The sequence below is a fragment of the Podarcis vaucheri genome (assembly GCF_965113315.1).
Source record: "Podarcis vaucheri genome assembly, chromosome: 1".
In the NCBI taxonomy this organism is placed as follows: domain Eukaryota; kingdom Metazoa; phylum Chordata; class Lepidosauria; order Squamata; family Lacertidae; genus Podarcis; species Podarcis vaucheri.
In genome coordinates, this window is record NC_138759.1 from 136,191,315 (window position 1) to 136,215,101 (window position 23,787).

General features: G+C 42.7%; 1 protein-coding gene across 4 annotated transcripts in view; it reads right to left on the minus strand.

The window, feature by feature from the left end:
* HDAC4 (histone deacetylase 4) overlaps nucleotides 1-23,787 on the minus strand; it is a 123,503-nt gene that overhangs the window by 17,080 nt on the left and 82,636 nt on the right. For 3 of the 4 annotated variants that reach the window (XM_082229214.1, XM_082229212.1, XM_082229213.1), the window contains exons 15-22: nucleotides 23,171-23,304; nucleotides 21,550-21,670; nucleotides 18,201-18,247; nucleotides 16,761-16,868; nucleotides 16,357-16,412; nucleotides 13,018-13,105; nucleotides 11,023-11,142; nucleotides 5,056-5,153 (exon numbers count right to left, since the gene is read on the minus strand). In XM_082229214.1, coding sequence (XP_082085340.1) covers nucleotides 5,056-5,153; nucleotides 11,023-11,142; nucleotides 13,018-13,105; nucleotides 16,357-16,412; nucleotides 16,761-16,868; nucleotides 18,201-18,247; nucleotides 21,550-21,670; nucleotides 23,171-23,304 — 772 coding nt within the window. Of the gene's footprint in view, nucleotides 1-5,055; nucleotides 5,154-9,807; nucleotides 10,034-11,022; nucleotides 11,143-13,017; nucleotides 13,106-16,356; nucleotides 16,413-16,760; nucleotides 16,869-18,200; nucleotides 18,248-21,549; nucleotides 21,671-23,170; nucleotides 23,305-23,787 lie in introns of those variants that run through there. The other variant, XM_082229215.1, reaches the window with a different exon arrangement.

Below are 23,787 nucleotides of genomic sequence, written 5' to 3' on the forward strand. Positions count from 1 at the left end.
TTGCTGGACTACACTTCATTGCTGCCCAGAAACAATGGGTAAAGTGGCAGAGAGTGAAATTCTCACACTGACACTCATTAATATTTCAGCCAAAGGCCTCTAGTTTCATAACAGTGTCTGGTTTCATTAGAATATATAGTAATTCCACTGACATTCTGCAGCTGAAGAGAATATTTTCTTTCTTATATTTTTCACAGACGGCAGCTACCTTTTCATGAACAAAGTATACTAGGAGTTAAAGAGAAGGCATGTGTATCTTTGCCTAGCTCAAAAGGATCTCCACTGATTCATCTGAAGACTTCAAAGCATCTGAATTTTGCATTTGGACTGGTTTGAATTACAGCTCAGTTCTGCATTCTGAGTTTCTAAGTTCACAGTGAAACTGCCTGTAGCTTCTGGATTTCATTAGGGCTAATTTTCTTATCTTTTCTTCAACTTTTGGTTTGATCCCTTGGAAATGCAACGTGGCATCCAATGGGCCAGAGTAGCAAGGTGCTGCTTTTAAGGCATGCATTGCCTCATAAGATTGGGGGGGGGGGGATACAGCCCATTCCCTTCACTTTTCTGCCTCTCTGGGGACTATGAATTGTAAACTTCAAAGAACCTTTTTACATTAAAATGAATCAGGAAAAGGTTTTTCAAAGCAGCCGGTTATGAACCTCAAAGGCCACTTGACAATCTATTATCATGGGGCAGGGGGACTTGGCACAAGATTAAACAGGTTTCCAACATGACCTCCAGGCTGAAGGTATGTGCACATAGGCATGGACTGTTGGAATTGTTTTCTATGGATGTGGTGTGCAATCATACGTTTTTCTAGCAGACCCAGGTTTGTGCCCCACAGGGAGTGGGGGATGACAGCTTGGCCAGTGGTGATCTGGCCCACCTGGCTGACATTCCAGGCTGGGCAGTGGGTGCCCAGAGTGTGTGGCCTTCTTCAAGGCTGGCTTCATGCAGTGGTGCAAAAGTCAAGGCTAGGCAACACAGATAAGAAGGCAACCGTTCACTCTGGGTTTGCCTATGGCCCATTTAAGAGGACTGAAGCTGGTGCCTCTTCTCAGGGAATATTTGCATTCAAATACTTAGAATTGCAGTGGAATTGGAAATGTGAGAGACCCTGGCAACAGTCAAGAGCAGCAGGGAGAACAAAAGGTGTATTGTTATCATCATGTGGAAGTGGGGAGGACTCTAGCATACAAATACCTCCTAGATCTTTACCCCCCCTCCCATTTTACATATCTGTCATCTCTCACCTCCTTCACCCCCATCCACCTCCATTCTAGTACCACTGTCATCTGGGGCATCAACACTTGCCTTAACCCAGCTGCTCTTTCAGCTGGGGAGAGAGAGAGATGCAGTGGCAAGTTCTGTCTGCCACAAAGCAGAAGCAGAAGCTACAAGCCCAGGAGAAAAAATGTATTTTAAAACATCTATGTAAATCCACACTTCAAAAGAAGTTCAATCCAGGTGGTTCAGGGGGCAGCAGTGAGTGGGCGCACTCCCTATTCATCACCTGAAGTGGAAGCTGTAGCAAAGCGAGGAGGAGAAGCTGGGAACTGGATGGGAATGCAGTGTTTCCATGCTTATGCTTTATATAGCAATGCTAACACCTAGTTATCTGTATTCAATATGGCACAAGGTCCAAATATTTTGAAACCACTGGACACATCTAGCTGAGAGACAAGTACAGTGGTGCCTCGCAAGATGAAAATAATCCGTTCTGTGATTCTCTTTGTCTAGCGGTTTTTTCGTCTTGCGAAGCAAGCCCATTGACGGATTAGCGGATTAGCGCTATTAGCGGCTTTTAGCGGCTTATCGGATCAGCTGATAAGCGGCTTAGAAAAAGGGGGGGAGGAAAAAAACCCCGCAGGAACTCGCAAGACATTTTCATCTTGCGAAGCAAGCCCATAGGAGATTCGTTTTGCGAAGCACCTCCAAAATGGAAAACTCTTTCGTCTAGCGAGTTTTCTGTCTTGCGAGGCATTCGTCTTGCGGGGCACCACTGTAGCTAGTTGCATCCAGCAAGTGCCCTGGTCCAAACTCAGGGCTGTCCTGGTTTTTCCAGCTGAAGTGGACGGCCAGTCACAGGGCAAGAGTGTCTGCCCTTCAACAGCGACACCTCTATCCAAGATGGTACTTAAGTTCTTCACCTTCACCAATAGTAAAATCCACAGGAAGGCTTTTACGAATAACTCATTCCTTAACCAGAGGTATTCAAAGAGACCAGAAAAGGTGGAGATTGCCCAAAGCATACTGGCAATGCATTGGGTTCTTTTGTGGCAAGGACCAGTGGCAGTATCATTCAATACACGAGCATCACAGACTTCTGCACTGAACATTTTTGAGAAGACAGCGGTCACCTGTTGTGGACAATAAAATCTGGTCTCAGGAACAGACTGGAACCATTCGTGCAATTGATCAAGCTCTTAAAGAAAGGCCTCAACTCAGAGGCAGAGCACCTGGTTTGCATGCAGAAGGTCCCAGGCTCACCCCACATCACCTTCAGGTAGGGCTGGGACAGAACTCAAAACTCAAAGCTGAACTAGATGACCCAATGGCCTGCCCCAGTATAAGACAACTTCCTATGTACTGCTTGCATTCTGTGGTGCTTTGCGGTAAGCAGGAACTAAGCTTTCAGGTATAGCAGGCTTGAGTACCCCACAGTAATGCTTTGTGGGGGATCACCATAAAAGAAAGGGAACAGATGAGAGTTATTCAAAATAATTGTAAAGCTTTTCATATAAGTTTTAGCAAAATACAGTGGTACCTCGGATGTCGAACGGAATCCGTTTCGGAAGTCCATTTGACTTCCAAAACCAAAGTGAAGCTTCCAATTGACTGCAGGAAGCTCCTGCCGCCAATCAGAAGCTGCAGAAGTCACGTCAGACATTCGGGTTCCAAAGAACGTTCACAAACCGGAACATTCACTTCCTGGTTTGCAGCATACGGGAGCCAGAACATTCAATTCACAAGGCGTTTGGGATCCAAGGTACGACTGTAAAACAAAACTTGGGAACAATAAAAGTTGGCAAGTCTACCTACTGGTAAATGCCACAATTGTTATCAAAAAAGTTTTACTTCTTGTAAAAGCTTGCATCTCATGCAAACTGCAAAACAACTACAGGCATCAGTAAATAAAAAGTGCTTAATTAGAAGACAACAGAGCATGATCTAGAAATGTGCAGGACATGCCCCTTTTCACTTTGTTTTCCAAATAAGTGCCCCATCAAATGGAAAGAGGTTTAAAGCTGGTTAGAAAGCCAAGCAAGGACTGGGGAGATGCAAGTTCATATCTCTTGTCTGGAGATCCTTGGAGAAAATGCAGAATAAAAATACAATCTTTTAATAATGTGTCCCTGTGTACAGAGGGATATTGCTAGCTTAATTTTTTTTTTCAAGTGACAATAATCTAAACAAAACTCACTGTGTAAGTGATCCATAACAGTTTGCTGTGAAGACATGTACTCGACCACTGGTCTTTACAACTGTTTGTTGCTGAAGGGAAAGTAATGGCAGTACCTTGATTTAGTGTTGCACACTTCTTCATTTAACATATGTGACTCGAGATGAGCATGACAACCACAGCCATCTGACAGGGAAGCATAGATCTGCAATGCTCATGTGATGCTATAAATCAGAGGTAGGGAATGTATTCACTCCTCTGGTATTATCTATACCTATACATCATGGAAAGTACTTTCCTAAAACTCTCCCCATATCAGGCAATAAGTTCACTATGTAGCACAATAGTACACAGGAGGATGAGCTTAACTGCAATCTTTGCCCATTTAGCATGATGTGCTCACATCTGGGTAAACTGGAGTAGCACTTAAACGATGTACATAGCACAGATGCACAGCAAAATTCCACGTATCTCAAGTGAACCGATACATTATGACCCTCCATTTTAAAAACAAAAGACACCTGAATAGTGCAAGCTACTTAGCTCATGGATACTTGAAAGCTCTTACTTTAGAGACCTTAGTTAAAACTTCAGTAAAAGAATTATGTATTCCAGACTGTGCTGTGTATTATGATTTCCTTTGATGAGATTTGAAAGCATATACATAGAATTATGATACCGAGAACTGTGATTCCATCAATATCTTCTTCCAATCTGGCTATAAACTCTTGGATCAAGCAATGCTCTACTTACTTGAATTCACTGAAACAGCAGAATAAGACCAAAGTGGCCCATCAGAGGTGATGGAATAACAAGTAAAGAATACATACGCATTGTGGAACCAAATTTAGATAGGTATTAACAAATTATTTAAATATGGATGAAAATGCAATTAGTTCTGTGCTGGCAGGGGACATTCTTTCTATTCTGCTTCCCTACCTTCTTGGTTACTACTCTTGGTTGTGTTTAATTAAGTCCTTCTCAGATTAGACCCACTGAAATTAATGAACCTAAGTTAATCATGCCCATTAACTTCAATGGGCCTCATATGAGGAGGACTAGCATGGAATACCACCCTCTGTCTCCTGTTCTTCTAACAATAAGGTAGAAATTTGCTTTGCTTGTAAATCCAGATCAACTGAAAACAATTTTTATTATTAGCACTATTAAAGCAGACAACATGCAGCAACTAGCCTGGAATGGCCAATGACCTGAGGTTGTTTCATAAACCATGGCTTATGAAGTCTTGAATGATCATCTGAACTGGGTCACAACTTTGGGAAATTGTGTCATAAAATGGCAAAATGTACGAAATGGCTTTTCTATACAAAGTTATGCACAATGGCAATTTCACTGTGTTTCATGTCTGAGAGAGAATCCTATTCATTATTATAACATGAATGCATGCATGAGGGTTATCAATATTGTGCTGGTGAACAGTGTCCATGTGCCAGTCTTTCCACATTGCATCAGGACCTTGCCACTTGCAGTCAGCTTCAATTCCTTGGTCTCAGAACAGCAAGGTACTCAACACACACAGAAAGAGAGGGGTGTGTGTGTGTGTGTGTGTGTGTGTACACACAAACACACATACAAGAACTCAAAGGGCACATTTAGGGAGAAATATAGGCAGGAAAATCAGAGAGGATTACCTGAAAGCCGTCAAGTATTCTGTATCTCCCATGGGTGGATCAAGACCACCAGTAAATGCCATGTTAACATTGAAACCGGCACCTGGTCCTATGCCAACCTAAGAAAGGGGTGGAGAGGAAAAGAAAGCAGCAGGTTACACCTCTGGCAAATATGGCCATGCATGGGGGGCTGCCCATATCACCTCAGCAATATCTCCAATAATTTTATGTTGCTCCTACAATTCAAAGTGTGGTAACACAACAGTTGTTGTTGAGAAGGTATTCTATTTTGCTTAAAAATCCACTGCTTCCTGCGCCATCATAGAATCATAGAGTTGGAAGAGACCACAAGGGCCATCAAGTCCAACCCCCTGCCAAGCAGGAAACACCATCAGAGCACTCCTGACATATGGTTGTCAAGCCTCTGCTTAAAGACCTCCAAAGGAGGAGACTCCACCACACTCCTTGGCAGCAAATTCCACTGTCCAACAGCTCTTACTGTCAGGAAGTTCTTCCTAATGTTTAGGTGGAATCTTCTTCTTGTAGTTTGGATCCATTGCTCCGTGTCTGCTTCTCTGGAGCAGCAGAAAACAACCTTTCTCCCTCCTCCATGTGACATCCTTTTATATATTTGAACATGGCTATCATATCACCCCTTAACCTCCTCTTCTCCAGATCAATGAGTGGGATGAAAGGCAGAAACAGCCTTAATCCTTAGTTAGCATTTAAAAGAAAAGCATATGCTCATGCTCGTGACTTTAAAATATTATTACATTTACAAAAACAAAAACACACCAAATTGTTTAAAGTTCCAGTCATATTTTAAAGCTGTTCACACAGAATTGCTGGGGACTCTGGATCTGGTACACTGAAGTAGCTTCTTAACTGCCGCAAATATTGTAAATGCAGAATCAGCTTCTTTTCCAAAAATGTTTCCTGGAGTTCTAATATCCAAGTGCACACATTTTCCTTACTGGATCCAGTGAGCTCAGGATCATCACTGCTGCTTTGGGCCAGAAGCCACTGGCTGAGATTATTTGCAATAACAAAATACTCTCTTATAATCAACAAAATAGCACAAGCATGTATCAGAGGAAACCATGCCTCCTGGTCTCCAGCTAAAAATATAAAGACTGTATCTTAAGAGCTGTCATTCTTAAGTGAATGTGGGAGAGCTGGGCCTTGGAGCAGGGTTTTTTCCTGCCCCCCCCCATCCCAGTTGCCTGAGTTCCTATGACCTTGGCATGATGTGCTCTGTCTATGGGTGCATCCAGGTCAAGGCCTGCCTTTTATCACAAAGGGTCGCTAAGATCTAATTTTTCTGTGTGCCTATTTGGTACATTGGCTTACATAGGGCCACTTTTTCATGTTTTTTCATTGCTATTCTGCGGCTTGCCATCCATATCAGTGGATGTATCAGGCGGGGGGAACGTTTGTCCCTTCCCTCAATCTCTCTTCACTGGTCCTTTCTATTCTGGGCACGTGTGCAAGTACCGTATTTTTCGCTCTATAACACACACCTGACCATAACACGCACATCGTTTTTAGAGGAGGAAAACAAGGGAAAAAATATTCTGAATGAAACAGTGGACGTATCATGTTTGTGATTCATGCTGTGGCCACAGACATGTGATCTGATGGTGAATTTGGGGTGACCCAATGCAAAAATCCTGAGAATCCCTGTGGATCCATGCTTTGTAACCACGTTTTTGCACCATTGCAGCCCCAGGCAACAGTGGGTGCGTGATTTGGGGGGGGGCAGGCTGGAGCCATGGACATGCTATGTGCTCTGATGGTGAATTTGGGGTGACCCAATGCAAAGATCCTGAGGATCCATGTGGATCCATGCTTTGTAACCACATTTTAACTGGGGAGGGAAGGAAAAACACAGAAGGCTAAGAATGCAGGAGAGGGCTATAACGTGAGGAAAGGAAGGCAAAAGTCCCCCCCCCCACCCACACAAGCCAGCCAGCGCGCTCTCTCTCTCTCTCTCCCCCTCCCACCTGCATGTTTTCCGGCTGCCTGATATATATATATTTTAATTGCCTTGACAGAAGAAAGCATTTTAACTGCATTAAGAACTATTTAGCAGTGAAACCTAAGCTTTGCCATCCCTTAAGAGGTACAGACACTGTAATCTTCCAGATCGCATGAATTTACAGGCAAAACACTGTTTAAGGATTTCATCCTTTTAAATGGAAGAAAGCATATTTGAATGCTGTGTGTCCCCAAAAACAAAAAGCAGGAAGTCAAATCAGAATTTTAAGCTGAACCTGTAATCTCTCTTCCCTTCACAAACATTGTTCCCTCCGGAGCAGGGAGAGGAATTAGAAGGAAGGACGCTCTGCTTTCCCCTCTGCTTGCCTGGAGGGGAGGGGCTTTCCCTGCTCTTTGTTCCGTTTGAGCAAACACAGCAAGGAAACAGAGAGGGTGGGCAGTAAGACCCTGAGGCAGAATGCAGGAAAGCAACCACTTCCTCTTTTCAGGTTTCCCTTCTCCGTGAAGCCCGATTTGATTTTTGTCTGATTTTTCGGCTCCAGGGACCACACATTCGCTCAATAACACGCACAGACATTTCCCCTTCCTTTTTAGGAGAAAAAATATGCGTGTTATAGAGCGAAAAATACGGTATTTCTGCATCTATACAACTTAAACAAATCCCAAAGTGTGCAAAAGCAATTATTATAAAATTGCACAATGGAGCCATGTGCTTTTTTGTTTTAGATTTTTTCCTAAAGATCACACAAGAATGATAAGATCTTCTGCAAGAGTCTCCTTTATTGTGTGTGTATTTTGATTATAGTCTCCAAGCTAATCCCTTATAAGTACTGTGTGGAGTTTGAGAGAGAACAGCTTCTCTTAACTGGGTTGTTGAAATTCAAGTATACCTTCAGCATACAGCAACTGCTAGAAATAGGCACATTCTTATAAGTTTTGGCTACCAGAAATAAAACAGCAAGGTTGTGCACTCAGGTGAGGAGCCAATGGAAACAGGGGTGCAGTGTAAAAAGCCACCCAGTGAAACTTCACCATACATAACCTGCCCACCAAAATTGCACTAACAAGCTACAACACCAGCAAAGACTACAGATCTATAATGTACTATTTTTACTTAAATTATTTGTGGTGTTAAGGAAATTTCTGATTTAAATGTAAATAGAAAAGAAAAGGAATTGGCGTCATAAGAACACTGCAAAAAATGGTGTCCATAAGCAGCACCAATTCAACAATAAATTCCTGTATGTTACAAAGTACAACAGTACCATGATTTTTCTCAAAATGTTAGTCTATTTCCTCATTGTTGATTCTGGTGCTATTTGCTTTTAGTTTCACTTCTCTTACAAAATGTCCTCAAGTTCAACTTGCACTTCAGCTTGTGTTGTTGTTTAGTCGTTTAGTCGTGTCCGACTCTTCGTGACCCCCTGGACCAGAGCACGCCAGGCACTCCTGTCTTCTACTGCCTCCTGCAGTTTGGTCAAAGTACAGAAGGTTTAAAAAATTCAACTTCACAGTTGGATATGTTGGGTTCATTGGGAGAAAAATAAGCTATGTGAGCACTTTGGGGACTGTGTGCCGCACCACACCTAGGAGGCTACCTCTCTATGCCTTTAACGCAGTCACTGAAGCCTTAAGAGTAGAAGCCGGGTTCCTCGCCTCCTGGGTACTTACATGACATGTGCACTTTGGGGGTACCAGAAACATTCAGTGTTCTTAATTACAAAGAGACTTCCAACTCTAGGACTAAGTGCACAATGGTTCCACAAATAGGACACCTTCAGCAAAACCTAAGGATGAAGCTGCAGCTCATGCTGTACAGCCAAGCATTTGGCACTATTTAGGTTGACTGAACTTGGTTGGCAGGAGATGACAAAAATACAGTAGTGCACTGTGAAGGGTAAGGAATGGCATCAGCGAGACAGAGGCCCAGTGTGCACATAGTGCATAGGTTCCTGGAGAGATAAAAACTGCTGCACTCTTTTGGTGGTCCTGCTGCCATCATGCTACCTATGCCTATGGCTTAACCTGGGCCTGTGGTTTGTCTGTTCAGACACAACATTAAGCTTAGCCCTGAGTATCACAGCAGCAGCAAGACCAGAGGGAGGTCATTGTGGAAATTAGTGAAATACCTTCTACCTTAGAACGTGAGACAGCATGAATTTCCAAATATGCACAGGATTTTTGCAGGCTGGTGGATGGGGGAATGAGTTCCACTTCATGTTATAAAAGCATGCAGGTTCCTAATTCCCACGTCTGTTCATGCAGCACACACACAAGCAGTCTCAACCATTATCAGGTACACACTGTCATGGACAAATGTTGCATACCAGCTGGGCAATCAAAGGTATATAGACTACAGTGATTCACACTACTATGACTGCTGGAAAAGATACTGCTCCAGCCAAACAAACCATTACTCATCACATCAGTGATCTTTCAGTTCATGTTACATTTCTTAATGCAAGCATGGGCCCAAAGATTGTCAGGACTTCTTGCGTGTAAGAAAAAAGTAAACTGTGTACCAATTCTCATTGTTTTGCACATGTACAGTCTACTCTGCTGAAGCCTCAAATGGTCAGTCATGAACCTTTCATATTCTGCCAAAAGAGCATTCATATTTTACCCTGACCACGCATTCTTATGGTCGCCTTCCCATACCTCCCTTTGTCAACTTACACTATAGCAGTGGGGGTTGGGCAAATTTCTGCAAAACTTTAAATTTTTTTCCTACCTTGATAGAATATACAATTGACCACGGTTATATAAGAGTCAATGTTTTACTTTTCTTTAGTACATAATTTATTTGACCACTAGGATATTACAGGGCAACCTCTTACTTCCACTTCTTAAATAATGCAATGAGTACTAGATCTTCCCAATTCCAGAGGTGTATAACTATCAAAGAACTCCATGCTTTTCGTAACCATCACTACTAGCTCCATTCACAGCTTTTATCAGCAAATGGCCAAAGACAGGACAGGGCAAGAAAGGCTGCTCCCTCCTGTAAGTACAAATAACAAAACCTTGTAGAGAGTGGATTGTGAAATGTCCATAATTCACTTTCATTAGAAACAATGTATAAATCCTATGTGTTGTAAGAATTGTCCTTTTCCAGATCTAAGAACTCAGGGGATGGGTGTCCTCTACTGGTAGAAAAAAGCAAGGCCTTTTGACAAATCAAAGCTAAATAAATATTGATACTAAATGCCAACTATTATTTTTAGGAATGCCAACCAAAGTTCAAAAAAGTGACTCTTGCCTGCCTACCTATATTAGCAATACTTGTCTCTAGTTGTTGTAGTGACTAGAGCAGGCTTCCTCAACCTCGGCACTCCAGATGGTTTTGGCCTACAACTCCCATGATTCCTAGCTAGCAGGACCAGTGGTCAGGGGTGCTGGGAATTGTAGTCTCAAAACATCTGGAAGGTGGAGGTTGAGGAAGCCTGGACTAGAGGCTGGGGTAGGAAGTGGGGAGGGAGACTAAATGACATTTGCCAAGACTGAAGACAAGAATCTGAGAGTGCTGCTTGTGTGTAAAGGCTGGGTGCAAGTAGGGAGACGAGCGCACTAGGTTCATGCGCTCATTTCACCAAGACTGACTGCCGCCCTCCTTGACTGATCTGATCACTACAGCTGACTGCCACTCTCCTTGAGTTCAAAGCAGGGAGCCTCCTCTACTCATGGAAGCTGCCTGCATTATTCAGAAACACAGTTCTGAGGGATTCTATATCACACTGGGAGCCTTCACAAGCAGAAGGCTTTGCACCCCGCCTCAAGGACAGCAGCATGCACAGATGTGATGTTTGGTGTGCCTTAACAAGCAAACAACATGTCTGAATAGAGCATCAACACATTCATATTTGCCACACCCCCATACGAATTGTAGTGAAAGTCCTAATCCATTATTGCTTGAGTGACCTCTAAGATTGCAATACCATTACTATAAACAAATGCTGTAAGAACACATATCAATATTATTATTATTATTACCTCATCAGGAGCTCCACTGCCCGGGAAGAAGTTTCCATCATCATAGCGATGTAGTGAAATATAAAGAACATTAGGATCATTGTAGAAAGCCTGCTGAGTACCATTTCCATGGTGTACATCCTTCAGGGATAAAGATGATATCATATGAGAAGGTTTATAACATGATAGGCTGTCTACATTAACACTAACTGTAATGCAACGTTTCATGTTCATGCTACCAAAGCCCTGCAGGGGGAAGGGCTCAGCAAGGCACAATTTCATACCACCAATTTTAGTAACACTAATGTATGGTTAAATGATTGTGACAATGCTTGTTGCATTATGCTTGGTTGTCACATGAGATGCATACTGCGAAGGGACTCACTTTCAGTCCTATAAATAGAAGATGCAAAAGGTGGACTGGCAAGTAAGCATTTCTGAACATAGAGAACTGCCCTGCAATAATTTCAACTATGTATAGTAACATCATCAAAACTAGTAATAATTGATTCTTCCAGTGATAAAGGATGTAAAGCCTACACACAAACGTGGGGCCAGGTGAAAGTATGGCCATGCTACTCCTTGCTTGTGTGAGTACCCTTCAGACAAGGGTCTCTGCATCTCTGAGAGAAGAGTCCAAGAAAACAGATTGGAAATGACTGAAAAACACTGCAAGGGAAATCCAGGGAACACCTGAACTGGGATGCTGGATGTGATCTGCTAGCATGGCCCTCCACCGCCCTGCCCTGCCCCCTGTGTTTTGACTGCTGTCTCACTTTCTTGTTTAGTGGTGGTGTGGCAGGCAGGGTGGGAACAGGGCCATAGGTAGACCTGGCCCTCATATTAATTTACAACTGAACATGCTTGCCTGATAGAATCTACAAGAAGACACCAATCTAATAGTGCCTTATAACAGATAGACAGGAAGGTCCAAACTGCCATGCTGCAAATGTCCTTGATAGAGAACAAATATGAAGTGCCACAGAAATTGCTGCAGCAGCACTTCCTGGGGCAGCAAAACTAGTAGCAAAGCCAATACAATCGCTGCTGGTGGTTTGAGGAATGGCAAGTCTGTGCACTCTCTCCTTCTATGTAATAAAGAGAAGTTCAACCCATCCACTGCAATCTCCCTCCCTCAAACATCAATCATATGCCACTGGTGTTCCTTAGGATGTAACAACTAGGCAGAAACCAAGGGGATTTGTTTAGTGTGAAGATCTGGGTAAAACGTGCACAATTCTTTACTGGCTGAAAGGGCTCCTCTCTCTCCAACTTTCCTGTGCAGATGTGGATGCAGTGGCAAGCAGGCCTGCCCACCACTTTTCAGGGTAGTGCCCTTAAGACATGACACCCTTCAGGTGTAGTTGGACTCCAACTCCTGCCAGCCCCAACCAGCATGGCCTACGGTCTAGAATGATCAGAGCTGTAGTTCAGCAACCCCTGCCTTCAAAGAGCAGAATATATAGGTTCAAATGACGTCTTAGTGTAAGTCCTCCAAAGGACAGGTGCTTCACAATAGGAACCTATGCATGTGATGTGTGAATGCTTTCTTTGGCCCTAGTTTCCCTGGGGTAACAGACTGCCTTTTAGGGTGCTGTACTGAAATTTTTGGTCCAGTCCTGCTTGTAACAAGCTGAATATCTCCACAACAAAAGCAAAATACAGAGGAGACTTTCAGGTAGATGTTCCCTGGTGGGGCTAGATACCTAACTTGCTTCCAAAGCTTATAATGCTCTGGAAAGAAGGGGGCATCCCCATAATTATTAGCATTTTGCAAATGCTCCAGACATTAAGCCCTGTGCTGACTGAGAGCAAAGTGCTCTTCAACTTGGAATGCACGTTTGGTTGGCCTTGCTCTCCTGTCAACAAAGGAGAAAATCAAGCTCAAACGTTTTGAGGATTCAAACCCACATTTTATTGAGATTTAATGACTGCACTTTTGCTGACAGAGTTCTTGCATTTTGTACCTGTATTGGAAAGGGGGTGGGGTGTAAAAAAAAGTGCTGTTTCACTCACCCAATCCACTATAAGTATTTTGTTCACATTCAGTCTTTGCTGGAGAAGCTTGGCTGAAATTGCCACAGAATTAAAATAGCAAAAACCCCTGAAAGATAATAGATTATTATAGACGTATATGTGGAAAGTACACTTGACAACTTCAGCACCAAACACTTTCCAAGGAAAATGACATATGCTGTTGCTTCAAAATGAGGAGATAAAATAAGACACTGAAATGTATATGAAGATGGCAATGCCAACTATTTAATGCACAGACTATTAGTTAGATCTGTGCCAAACACTCTCCATGTTCAACTTTCAGGTTTAAAGCACTGCATTCAGATTGGGGGGATGTTTAGTGCTTTACTTGCCCCTGCTTGCTGCCATTTTGTTCCCTTGTTGTCCTTCAGAGTGATCACTAGCAACTGGGCGCTACTTAAACACGATGGTGACAGCATTACAGACGTACCCAAAGGAGTTTTATTGCAGAAAACTATTTTTTCCTTGGTGTAAAACTTGCATGATTTTGAAATAAGTGCTGACCAGCTTTGGTTTAGCAAACTACAGTAATCCAATTCAAAAAAATTATAAACACACTCAAATAGCTTCAATGTAGATAAGGCCTACATCAAAGAAATTACCCTTGGTCAGGTGATGATGTTATGTAATCTTTCAGGGATTATTGGTAGTGGAACAAAAAGAAAAAGAAAAAACCCCAAACCAAAAAACCATAATCTTCTGACTCCAAATGGATGTCACCTCATAAAATCTTGGAAGGGACCCCAAGGGCCATTTAGTCCAATCCCCTGCAATGCAGGAATTTTAACGAAAGCATCCAAGATAGACAGCCACCCAACCTCTGCTTAAAAACCTCCAAGGAAGGAGAGTCCACCACCCTCCGAAGGAGCTCTTACCACCATAAAGTTCTTCTTGATATTTAGTTGGAATCTTCTTTTCAATTTCTCTTTTATTTTATTTATTTACCTCTTTTATTTTATTTATTTATTTATTTGAGAGTTTCTATGCCCCACACTTCCTCCAGATCAGAGCACACACAGCATGGCTTACAACAATAATATACAATAAGGTCCTAGAACAGACATCCTGGGGAAAAGTGACAAGTGGGGTGCTGCAGGGTTCTGTCCTGGGCCTGTTGTTGTTCAACATCTTTATAAATGACTTGGATGAAGGAATTGAGGGGATGCTCATCAAATTTGCAGATGACACCAAACTGTGAGGAGTAGCTAATGCCGCGGAAGACAGAACTGGGTTCCAAGATGACCTTGAGGGATTGGAGAACTAGACCCATTTTAATAAGGATAAATGTAAGGTTCTACACTTCAGCAGGAAAAACCTGCTGCACAAATATAAGATGGAGGCACCTGGTTTGCCATAACATGTGAAAAGGACCTAGGGGTCTTAGAGCACAAGCTTAACATCAGTCAACAGTGCGATTCAGGCCCATTAAAGACAGACAGCTGCCCAATTCTTGGACCTGAGAACCACGTACCCACAGGACCTCCATCTTGCCAGGAATCAGTTTCAACTTACTGTTCCTCATCCTCTCCACCACTACATCCAAGAACTGGTCCAAGATGTGCAAAACATTGCCTGACTCAGTTGGTACAATGAAACAGAGCTTGGTGTCATCATCAGGTGACACTGCTTTCCAATGGCTTCATATAGATTGTAAATAACACTGGAAACAGAATAGAACCCTGTGGCACCCCAAAACCAAGGAGTCAATCTGGCTTCACCCAATGATACTTTCTAGTAGTGACTCTGAGGTGAAACAAGTCCATTCTATCACGCTGTGGGACAAGGAGTAAGCAGGGACTGCAGGGCCTCTCCATCAGGATTCTAAAAGGTTAGCAACTTCTGACTCCTTTTCTCCTTGAAATATTTCCATTTCAGATGGTCATTACAAGAACTCTGCAACAAAGAAATACAGTAAGGCCGCAACTTACGCGCATTTAATTTGTGCGCATTCAGCTTTACAGGCTGGGCAAAAAATAAATAAAATAAATAAAAAGGAGCGGAAAGGGGGTGGGGTTCTGGGGAAAATGACACTGGCAATCCCACCAGCCACTGAACCCAATGGATTTTGACTATATGTGATTTAACTTTAAGCACAATCCCCAGAATGTAACCCCCATGTAAGTTGCGGGCTTACCATAGTGTCTGAGATACCATTTTTCTCCTCCCTCCCTTTTCTGTCATGTCTTCTAAATTGCAATGTTGGTTGTAAGTCGGTCTAATCAATGACATTTGTAAGCTGCTCTGGGAGCCTTATTTGGCTGAAGAGCTGGATAAAAATACTTTTTAATTATTTAAAGCCTGCCTCTCCTTCAAGCTGTCTGACAATCATAAATGACTTTAGGAGGCAGTTGTAGAAGGTAGGAAAGTCCTCCCGCTTCTCCAGTTCTCCCCAGTTTGGAGAGTCTCCCCCTTGCAGATGGCATGGGGTGCTTACTAGGGATGGGCGTCCAAAACCAGTTTGAAGTCTACATTGTGTTATCTGTTTCATAATTTTTGACCTGGCAATATATCGGGAATCATGAGGAGTGGGTGGGTACTATGCAAAGATCACAATGTGGGGAAAACTGTGACACCAGTTAATGCTTCTCTCAATTCCTACTGCGCCTGTTAATTCTGCCAGCTCAGCTCTCCCCTGCCTCATGCAGGGCACAACGAATCACAAGAACAGGTGCTGGCAAAAATCACAATGCAGGAAAAACCATGAAGCCAGCCAATTCCTCTACATGGCTCCATCCTTATTTCAGACATCGTGGTATATCAATATGTCATGGTGTTTAGCTTGTGATATATTGCAATGTTGAAAACCAGATATCACCCAGCCTAGTGAGCTGCTGAATGGAACACTGAACGTCTGACTGGGGTATACCTGGGTGAATTCCAATGTACCATTCCACTTGTGAAATGTTTTTGTTGCCACAGAGAACGCTACAAACTTAATTGGTCCCCCAACACTACCTTCCTTGCTAGTCTACAGAGTTTTCCTAAACCTTTGGAACAGATTTTCAGAAGCTACAGGGAGCTACTGAAGGAAGTAGGAATCAGCAAAAAGGAGCTTTTATTCTTCTATTTAAATGAATGCTCCTGATGTTCTGTTAAGAGAATGGTGTTGGGTTTTACCCAATGTGTATGAAAAAGTCGCATGGGAAACACTATGAACTGATGCAAAAGGACAAGCATACATGCAAACTGCAAAACAAAAAACCAAGCTCAGTATTGACTTGGAGGTTTTTTCAGGTGAAAAAGACACCCCTGAAACTTGCAGCTCTAAGTTCTGTGAAAACACTAGTAAACGTAGCCAAAGCACAAACACATACTCACATGGGTGTGCTTTCTTCAGCATGGTGACCAGGAGGTCGAACTACGGCAAATCCATTCTACCAAAACAAAACCACATAAATTTCAACCATATTTAAATAATTGTAGCTAAGTCGCTATGTAGTTTGTGACATATTCTGCTGGGTTCTTCCCCACCCCCAGTACACAGATTCTGGGGGGAAAGGGCAGAAAACCAACCAACCAAAACCAAATTCTTTTACCTTTTAAAATACAGAAAAAATGTTTTAGCTGCTTCTTAAATCTTAGGCATGCTGCTGAAATCTGGGACTATTTCAGTAAGGATTACAGTTTACATTTGCACACAATTTATAAAATACAGTCCTCGTGACCAAGTTATTCTCAAATCTACAAAGTAATAAGCAAATCATCATTAGCATCATACTAACCTTTAGCTCCCCTGTAGCCACTTTAAAAACAAGCTCTATAACACAACCAACAGCAAGGCGAGCAGCACTGAAGGAATGGACCTCATTCCAAATTGTATCACTGTCAACCTACATAAAACAGATTCACATCAGTAAAGCTATTTTTCAAAGTCACAGACTTGTGTACTAAATTCTGTGGTTATGTTACTTGTGTAAGCTGCTTAATCATAATTGTGCTAATCATCAATATCTGATGGCACAATTCTTGCATTTTTGTCAAGTGAGATCAAACAAACCACAACGGTAGGACCTAGAAGTGGATCGCAACCTGACTTATGACGGATTGCAACCGTGACATCACCATTCTATCTCTGTTTGCTTGTTGTTGTCTAGAGAGATCCATTAGGGAACTGTTTTAAGATGATGACTACAAGGACACTCCTTAGGCACTGTTTGGTGGGCTGCTACCATCCTAGATGAGACAAAGGGCAGGACCCAGTTTTCTTTTCTTCACAAGTAAGAGAAGCGGTAAATGATCAGGTGCATTAGTTATCCAGCACTTTCTTGGAACTGGAAATAGTGAAGTTCATTCTGTATTTTATAACTAGCCCAATCAATGAATGATTTAAATGCCTTATATATTAAAGCATACTGTAGTTATCAAATAGCATTACCACCATCACCATTATTAATAAGCATTATTAGCTACATTCTAGTTGTGTTTTAACTGCACAAATATTCCCATAAAATAGAACAATAAAACCATAAAATCTCAACATAATAAAACGTCAGCAAATTTCACAGGACATGTTAACAGAACAGCTAACAGACACATTTGTCCACAAAAGGAACAAATATAAATTTAAATAAACTGCTGAACCTGCCCTGAAGGAGGCTTTGTGCAATAGGTAAGAGCCAAGGAGAAGCAGTGTCACCAATACAAAGCAATTTCAAACCAATTATACTGTTAGTTACAATAATCAGTGTTTATTTAGTGAAAATAGTCATTCTGTGTTGCATCCAATGGTGACTTTTGTGTTGATAAAAGTCTCTTTGATGCAGGAGGGGTTTCCATCCGAGGAATGGAGAGGGAGCAGATTTTTTATGATTCCCCCTCACAGCTAAGTTCCCTACCCTCCAACACGGGTTCCAGAGGCTTCAGGAAAATGTTCCAAAGAGCAAAGGGGGTAGTGAAAGGGGCATAGGTGAAAAATCACCTCCCCGTTCTGCTGATTCTACTGGTGACAGGCCTCATAGGATCAAAGAGCATTCTGTCAGTGGAGGAACACCACTGGATGCAACACAATTATTTCATGTAAAGATATTCTCCCTGCTTTAGATCTTACAGCAGCAGTCTGTGGTACAGATGAATACTATGTTATTCAATCATTTTAGCTATACACAGTGGAACTCTAACCTATGAGATACACACATTATTTTCATGGGGGAGGGAGTACTTACCCCAACACCACCACAAGGGAGCCTGACAAACATTGATGTTAAAGAGCCTGGGGGAGTTAAGAGGAGAGCAAAAAACTGTTGAAACTGCACAATTCTCAGGCTTTTAGACTAAGCATTTTATGAACATGCACCTGATGTCAGCTGCAGGAGAAACCTACCCATTCACAGAATATTAAGTGTGGCATGTATACATCTACCTTCATTTGCCTCTTTCTTAACACCTGTCGACTTTTGTTTTCCATAAACCTTCAGTCTAGAATAGATTCTCCTAAACTAACTTCCAATATATTCTATGTCATCCTAGTGACTTGTTATGGGTTGCAGTATTTATTTAAAGGGCATAATAGTGCCCTGGAATGGTTACAAAACCTTTCTCTGATTTATATACATCTTAATGCATTTTCAATCTGTTTTTTAAAAAACCACGCACATCTCAAAGTATATACGATTCTGAACAGGGCTCCAAAGCAATTTCAAGAACATCCACATTCTCTGAAGACACTTCAGAAAAAGAAAATCATATCCGTATCATTCTGTCTGAGGGTATTAAAATGTTACCAGCAATTTAACAGAAACAAAAATCCAATGTGATAGTCAGATCATTCTGGCTCCAACTGAATATAATGGTAAGCCATGGTTAATGGCAGTGGCGTAGCGTGGGGGGTGCCAGCCGCACCGGGCGCAACTTCTGGGGGGGCGCGCTCGCTGCCTCCGGTGTCGCCGAAGAGCCTCGGGCGCAGGCTGTAGCTGGCAGTGGCTCTCAGCGCTCGCCGCGGTCCCAGCGCGTCAGGGCCACGGAGGGCGCGCCAGGCAGCCCCTCCTCACCGACGGGCAGCGTTCGCCTGCGGGGCTCGGCCAGCGCGCTGGGCTGGCCGCGTGGAGTCGCCGAGGAGCCGCTGCCGCCTGCCATGCCGCCCTGGCTGCTTCAACCGCGTCCGACAGCCGGCTTGAGACTCCTTCTGACCGGGTCTCCCGACGGGGCGCTGCGGGCGGAGGCTCCGGCACCAAGCGCCACGCCGCCCAGGCTCGGGTCGCTGTCTGGACGCGCGCAGCCCGCCAAATGCGCCATCGGCGGCGCTCTAGTGCCTGTGCGCCAAGACCGCCCACCCGCCCCGACGGCCCCCCCACCCGCGCTGGAGGCCGGCCGACGCACTGGCCCCAGAGCCGCCCCCTCCCCGTGCCAGAAAGAAGCCCCCTCCCCGCGCATATTGGGAAATATATGTAGGAAAAATGTCAGGGCACATATATAGGAAACATCTATTTTATGGGGTGGGGGGAACTAATGCAGGAATTCCTATGAAGAAGAATGATTATCACATATTTCTTGATTTCCAAGATAATAATCTCCATGAGGATATGGCCGGATTGCTTTGTTCTCAAAATTGGCTAAATGTTAAAAATTGTGGTATTTAAATGAGAATCGTCAATTATTCTATCATTTGCCAATCCACTAATGTGTACCTTTCCCCAGGTGTAGCAGCAGCAATTGTGTGTTTACTTTCAACTTGTTCTGAAAACCTTATACCATTTTTCCAAATCCATTATGATCACACCAGAAAAAAAACTTCCTGTTCCTAAATAATTGCTGAAATGTCAATCTATTGTTAACAAATGCACTACGTTGCTATTTTAAAAAATCACAGTGTGCTATTTTTTGGCCCGGAGTGCTAATTCAAATGAAAAAAAGGGAGTGCAAAATATGGTCTGAAGCTCAACATAAAAAACCTAGGATCATGGCCACTGGTCCCATCACCTCCTGGCAAATAGAAGGGGAAGAAATGGAGGCAGTGAGAGATTTTACTTTCTTGGGCTCCATGATCACTGCAGATGGTGATAGCAGTCACAAAATTAAAAGATGCCTGCTTCTTGGGAGAAAAGCAATGACAAACCTAGACAGCATCTTAGAAAGCAGAGACATCACCTTGCCAACAAAGGTCCGTATAGTAAAATATATGGTTTTCCCAGTAGTGATGTATGGAAGTGAGAGCTGGACCATAAAGAAGGCTGGTCGCCAAAGAATTGATGCTTTTGAATTCTGGTGCTGGAGGAGACTCTTGAGAGTCCCATGGACTGCAAGAAGATCAAACCTCTCCATTCTGAAGGAAATCAGCCCTGAGCGCTCACTGGAAGGACAGATCCTGAAGCTGAGGCTCCAATACTTTGGCCACCTCATGAGAAGAGAAGACTCCCTGGAAAAGACCCTGATGTTGGGAAAGATGGAGGGCACAAGGAGAAGGGGACGACAGAGGACGAGATGGCTGGACAGTGTTCTCAAAGCTACCAGCATGAGTTTGACCAAACTGCGGGAGGCAGTGGAAGACAGAAGTGCCTGGCGTGCTCTGGTCCAGGGGGTCACGAAGAGTCGGACACGACTAAATGACTAAACAACAACTAATTCAAATACCTCACAGGTTGAAGTGTAAATGGGCTAACTTACTAGCCAAGTGTGTCACATCACTTAAAAACAAACAAACCTGAATGAGGTTACTATGACAAGACCAACTGTCTCTAAAATTATATTATCTGATCTTAATTATTCTTTATTCTTGTAAAAAATTGTTATTGTCCAATGCCGCATACTTACTTAGGAGTAAGCCCATTGTACTCAGCGGGACTACTTACTTCCAAGTTCACATCCAGGAGCCCAACCAGCTATAAACCTTGAAGTTTCAAATATTATCAGATCACATTTTGAGGGTGCTCTAATTGACTTTTTGCACACCTAATTTTGCCTAATTTCCCTGATATTCCAGGATTATTAAATTATTTGTTGGGGTAGCGTGGAAATATGGAATCTGATCAGGAATTTATTAGCAATTATTGTAGTTGTTTTAGTTTACATTTCTTAAAACATAACTTAATATTTCTATTTGTTCTTAAAATGTGGTACACAGTCACGCCTTCAACATCCCATTTGCTTGCTTTGTTCTTAGTCTGCCAATGTAAGTTTTTTGTTTCTGTTTTAAATGTGGCTAGCACTATTTAATATCTGGCTATGATTTTCTAGGCAACACACAAGACACATACAGAGATCCCTTGATAAACATACAACAGCTTATCAATTCACCTTATTGGAGGAGGATGTGGTGTGTGTGTGTGTGTGTGTGTGTGTGTGTGTATGCCTACGTGTATATCTGTGAGAAAGGTCCCTGGAAAGAAGCATTCTCCTACAACAGCTTATATAGACTTGAATGCAAATGAAGATCACAGAACTTTGGATTGAAACCCAGATAAAAAGGAGTAGACCATCATCATGTCCCTTGCATATCTCTATATGCAGAGATTACTAGAGTCAGGATGTATAGATTGATGCTCAAGGATGTAGAGAAGACTAAACGCCCTGCTGTACCTAACAGTTTCTTGCTGTCCAATTTCTGCCTATTCAGAGGGTTGGTACCATAAAGCAGGGTGTGGGCTTCTGAATGAACAGTCTGTAGTTCTTCTAGGGTAGCTTTTCTTCCACGGATACACTGCAAAAGAAAAGAAAACAATGAATTACATTTACTCTAAAAAAGCAGCAAACAGGGGGAAATATAACTGAAGTTAAACATAAGTTTATTTTCTAAGCTTATGTTTCATTTCCACATTTTTATTCTTAAATTTTTGAATTTCTTCTTCTCAAACTAAGCCAAGAAATTTAGGATGTTTTATGAAAACAGGTTTTTGTTATTCTGGCTACTGAAATAACAAAAACAATTCACGAGCAATTAAACTGTCTCAACAGGACTCACTGTGTTGAAATAATGTGGTAAAACTTGAAATAACTAAGACACATCAAATAAAATATTGCTTGACTATTACTCATCTAGTGCACACAGGAAAAACAATATGTAGCCTTTTGATACCAGCTAATATGAGAGGATTGGAGTGGGTCTTAATACCCAACATATTTGTATTTAAGAACAGTTTGATCTTGTGGACTCTTTTCTCTTTTCTCCAAATTCACTCAGATAATAACTAAATGAAGTTTAAAAAGGACTTGCACTGCAAGTTTTCCCTGGAGTTCCTTTCCCACATATTCAAGGCCTCTGATCTGAGATAACAGAAATGGATGAATGAATGAATATTGTATCTTAGATTGTTTGCAGTAACTATGCAGAGATAAACCACTGGACCCAGACTATGACCAACTCACACTCGGATCAGGCAATAAAATCTACAATCATGGTCTGGCATGCACATCGCACTACGTGAAATCATGGCTTAGTGCAATGCACAAGCAATTGGGCTCCAGTAGAAAAAATTGTGGTCACTGCATGCCTCCCTAGTGTGGTTGCTGCACTGTGTTGAGCTAAACCATGGTTTGGTTTAGTGTGCTTATGTTTAGCTTTTCAAGATAAACCACAAGCCCTAAGTCATAGGCCAAACCTTGGTTACACTTAATGGTTAATCTCAAGAGAGCTAAACCACCAGCCTGAATTCAGATGACACACAAAGTCAAACCATAATTTAGCTTATCACAATGCTAGAGCAAATCAATGTGGGAGTTAGGGGAGAGGAGCACAGCAGCCACAATCGCTTCTCTGGGAGCCCACACAGTCACAAGAAGACATGGCTTGGCTTAGTGTGAAATGCAAACCAATTATGCAAATGCAAGTAAATTATGTATTAACAAACTAGTCAGAAATTTCAACCTGTGCATCTTTAAAATAAAACCTAATAGGCGTAGAATAAGTCACATGAAATTGCAGAGTTTTCCCATGTATGTACTATGAGGTTGGTGTACACATGCAACAAAATGAAGTTGTAGAATCCCTGTGTTGTCGAGGGTTGGGTAACCTTTGACCACAGCTCTATTTCTGAAGGCCTGACCGTGTAAAAACAACAACAGCACTCCACAACACTAGCACATCAGACAGGAAGGTTCTATCAGCATGCTGCATATATAAATTATATATATGGGCAGGCCTCATTTCCCCAGTATCACAAGTCTGTTTGCCTTTCCCCGATTCTATTAGGCCATCCATTACCTCACACTTGCTACGAAGACCTGTCTCCTGAAGCCGGGACCAAATGCTCTGGATTCTCCCTGCATGTTCTGGATGACTGTTTGTGTTGCCGCAAGTGCACTGGTGTTTCAGCATCAGAGTATCATACACAAGGCCTGCATTAGAGGATACAAAGTAACTCAGGCTGCAATCCTGTACTTATTTACCTGGGAGATAAACACTTCTGAGTAGATGTGTACAGAACTACATTATTAAATGCACTCTTATTATATGTGCATAGAATATATTCTTTGAAGTAGAGTATTTTGAATTGATTTTTGGACACAGCTCTACCAAAAACATGGGACGCGGGTGGCGCTGTGGGTTAAGCCACAGGAGCCTAGGAGTTGCTGATCAGAAGGTTGGTGGTTCAAATCCCCGCGACGGGGTGAACTCCCGTTGCTCGGTCCCTGCTCCTGCCAACCTAGCAGTTTGAAAGCACGAAGTGCAAGTAGATAAATTGGTACCGCTCTGGCGGGAAGGTAAACGGCGTTTCCGTGCGCTGCTTTGGTTCACCAGAAGCAGCTTAGTCCCGCTGGCCACATGACCCGGAAGCTGTACACCGGCTCCCTCGGCCAATAAAGCGAGATGAGTGCCAC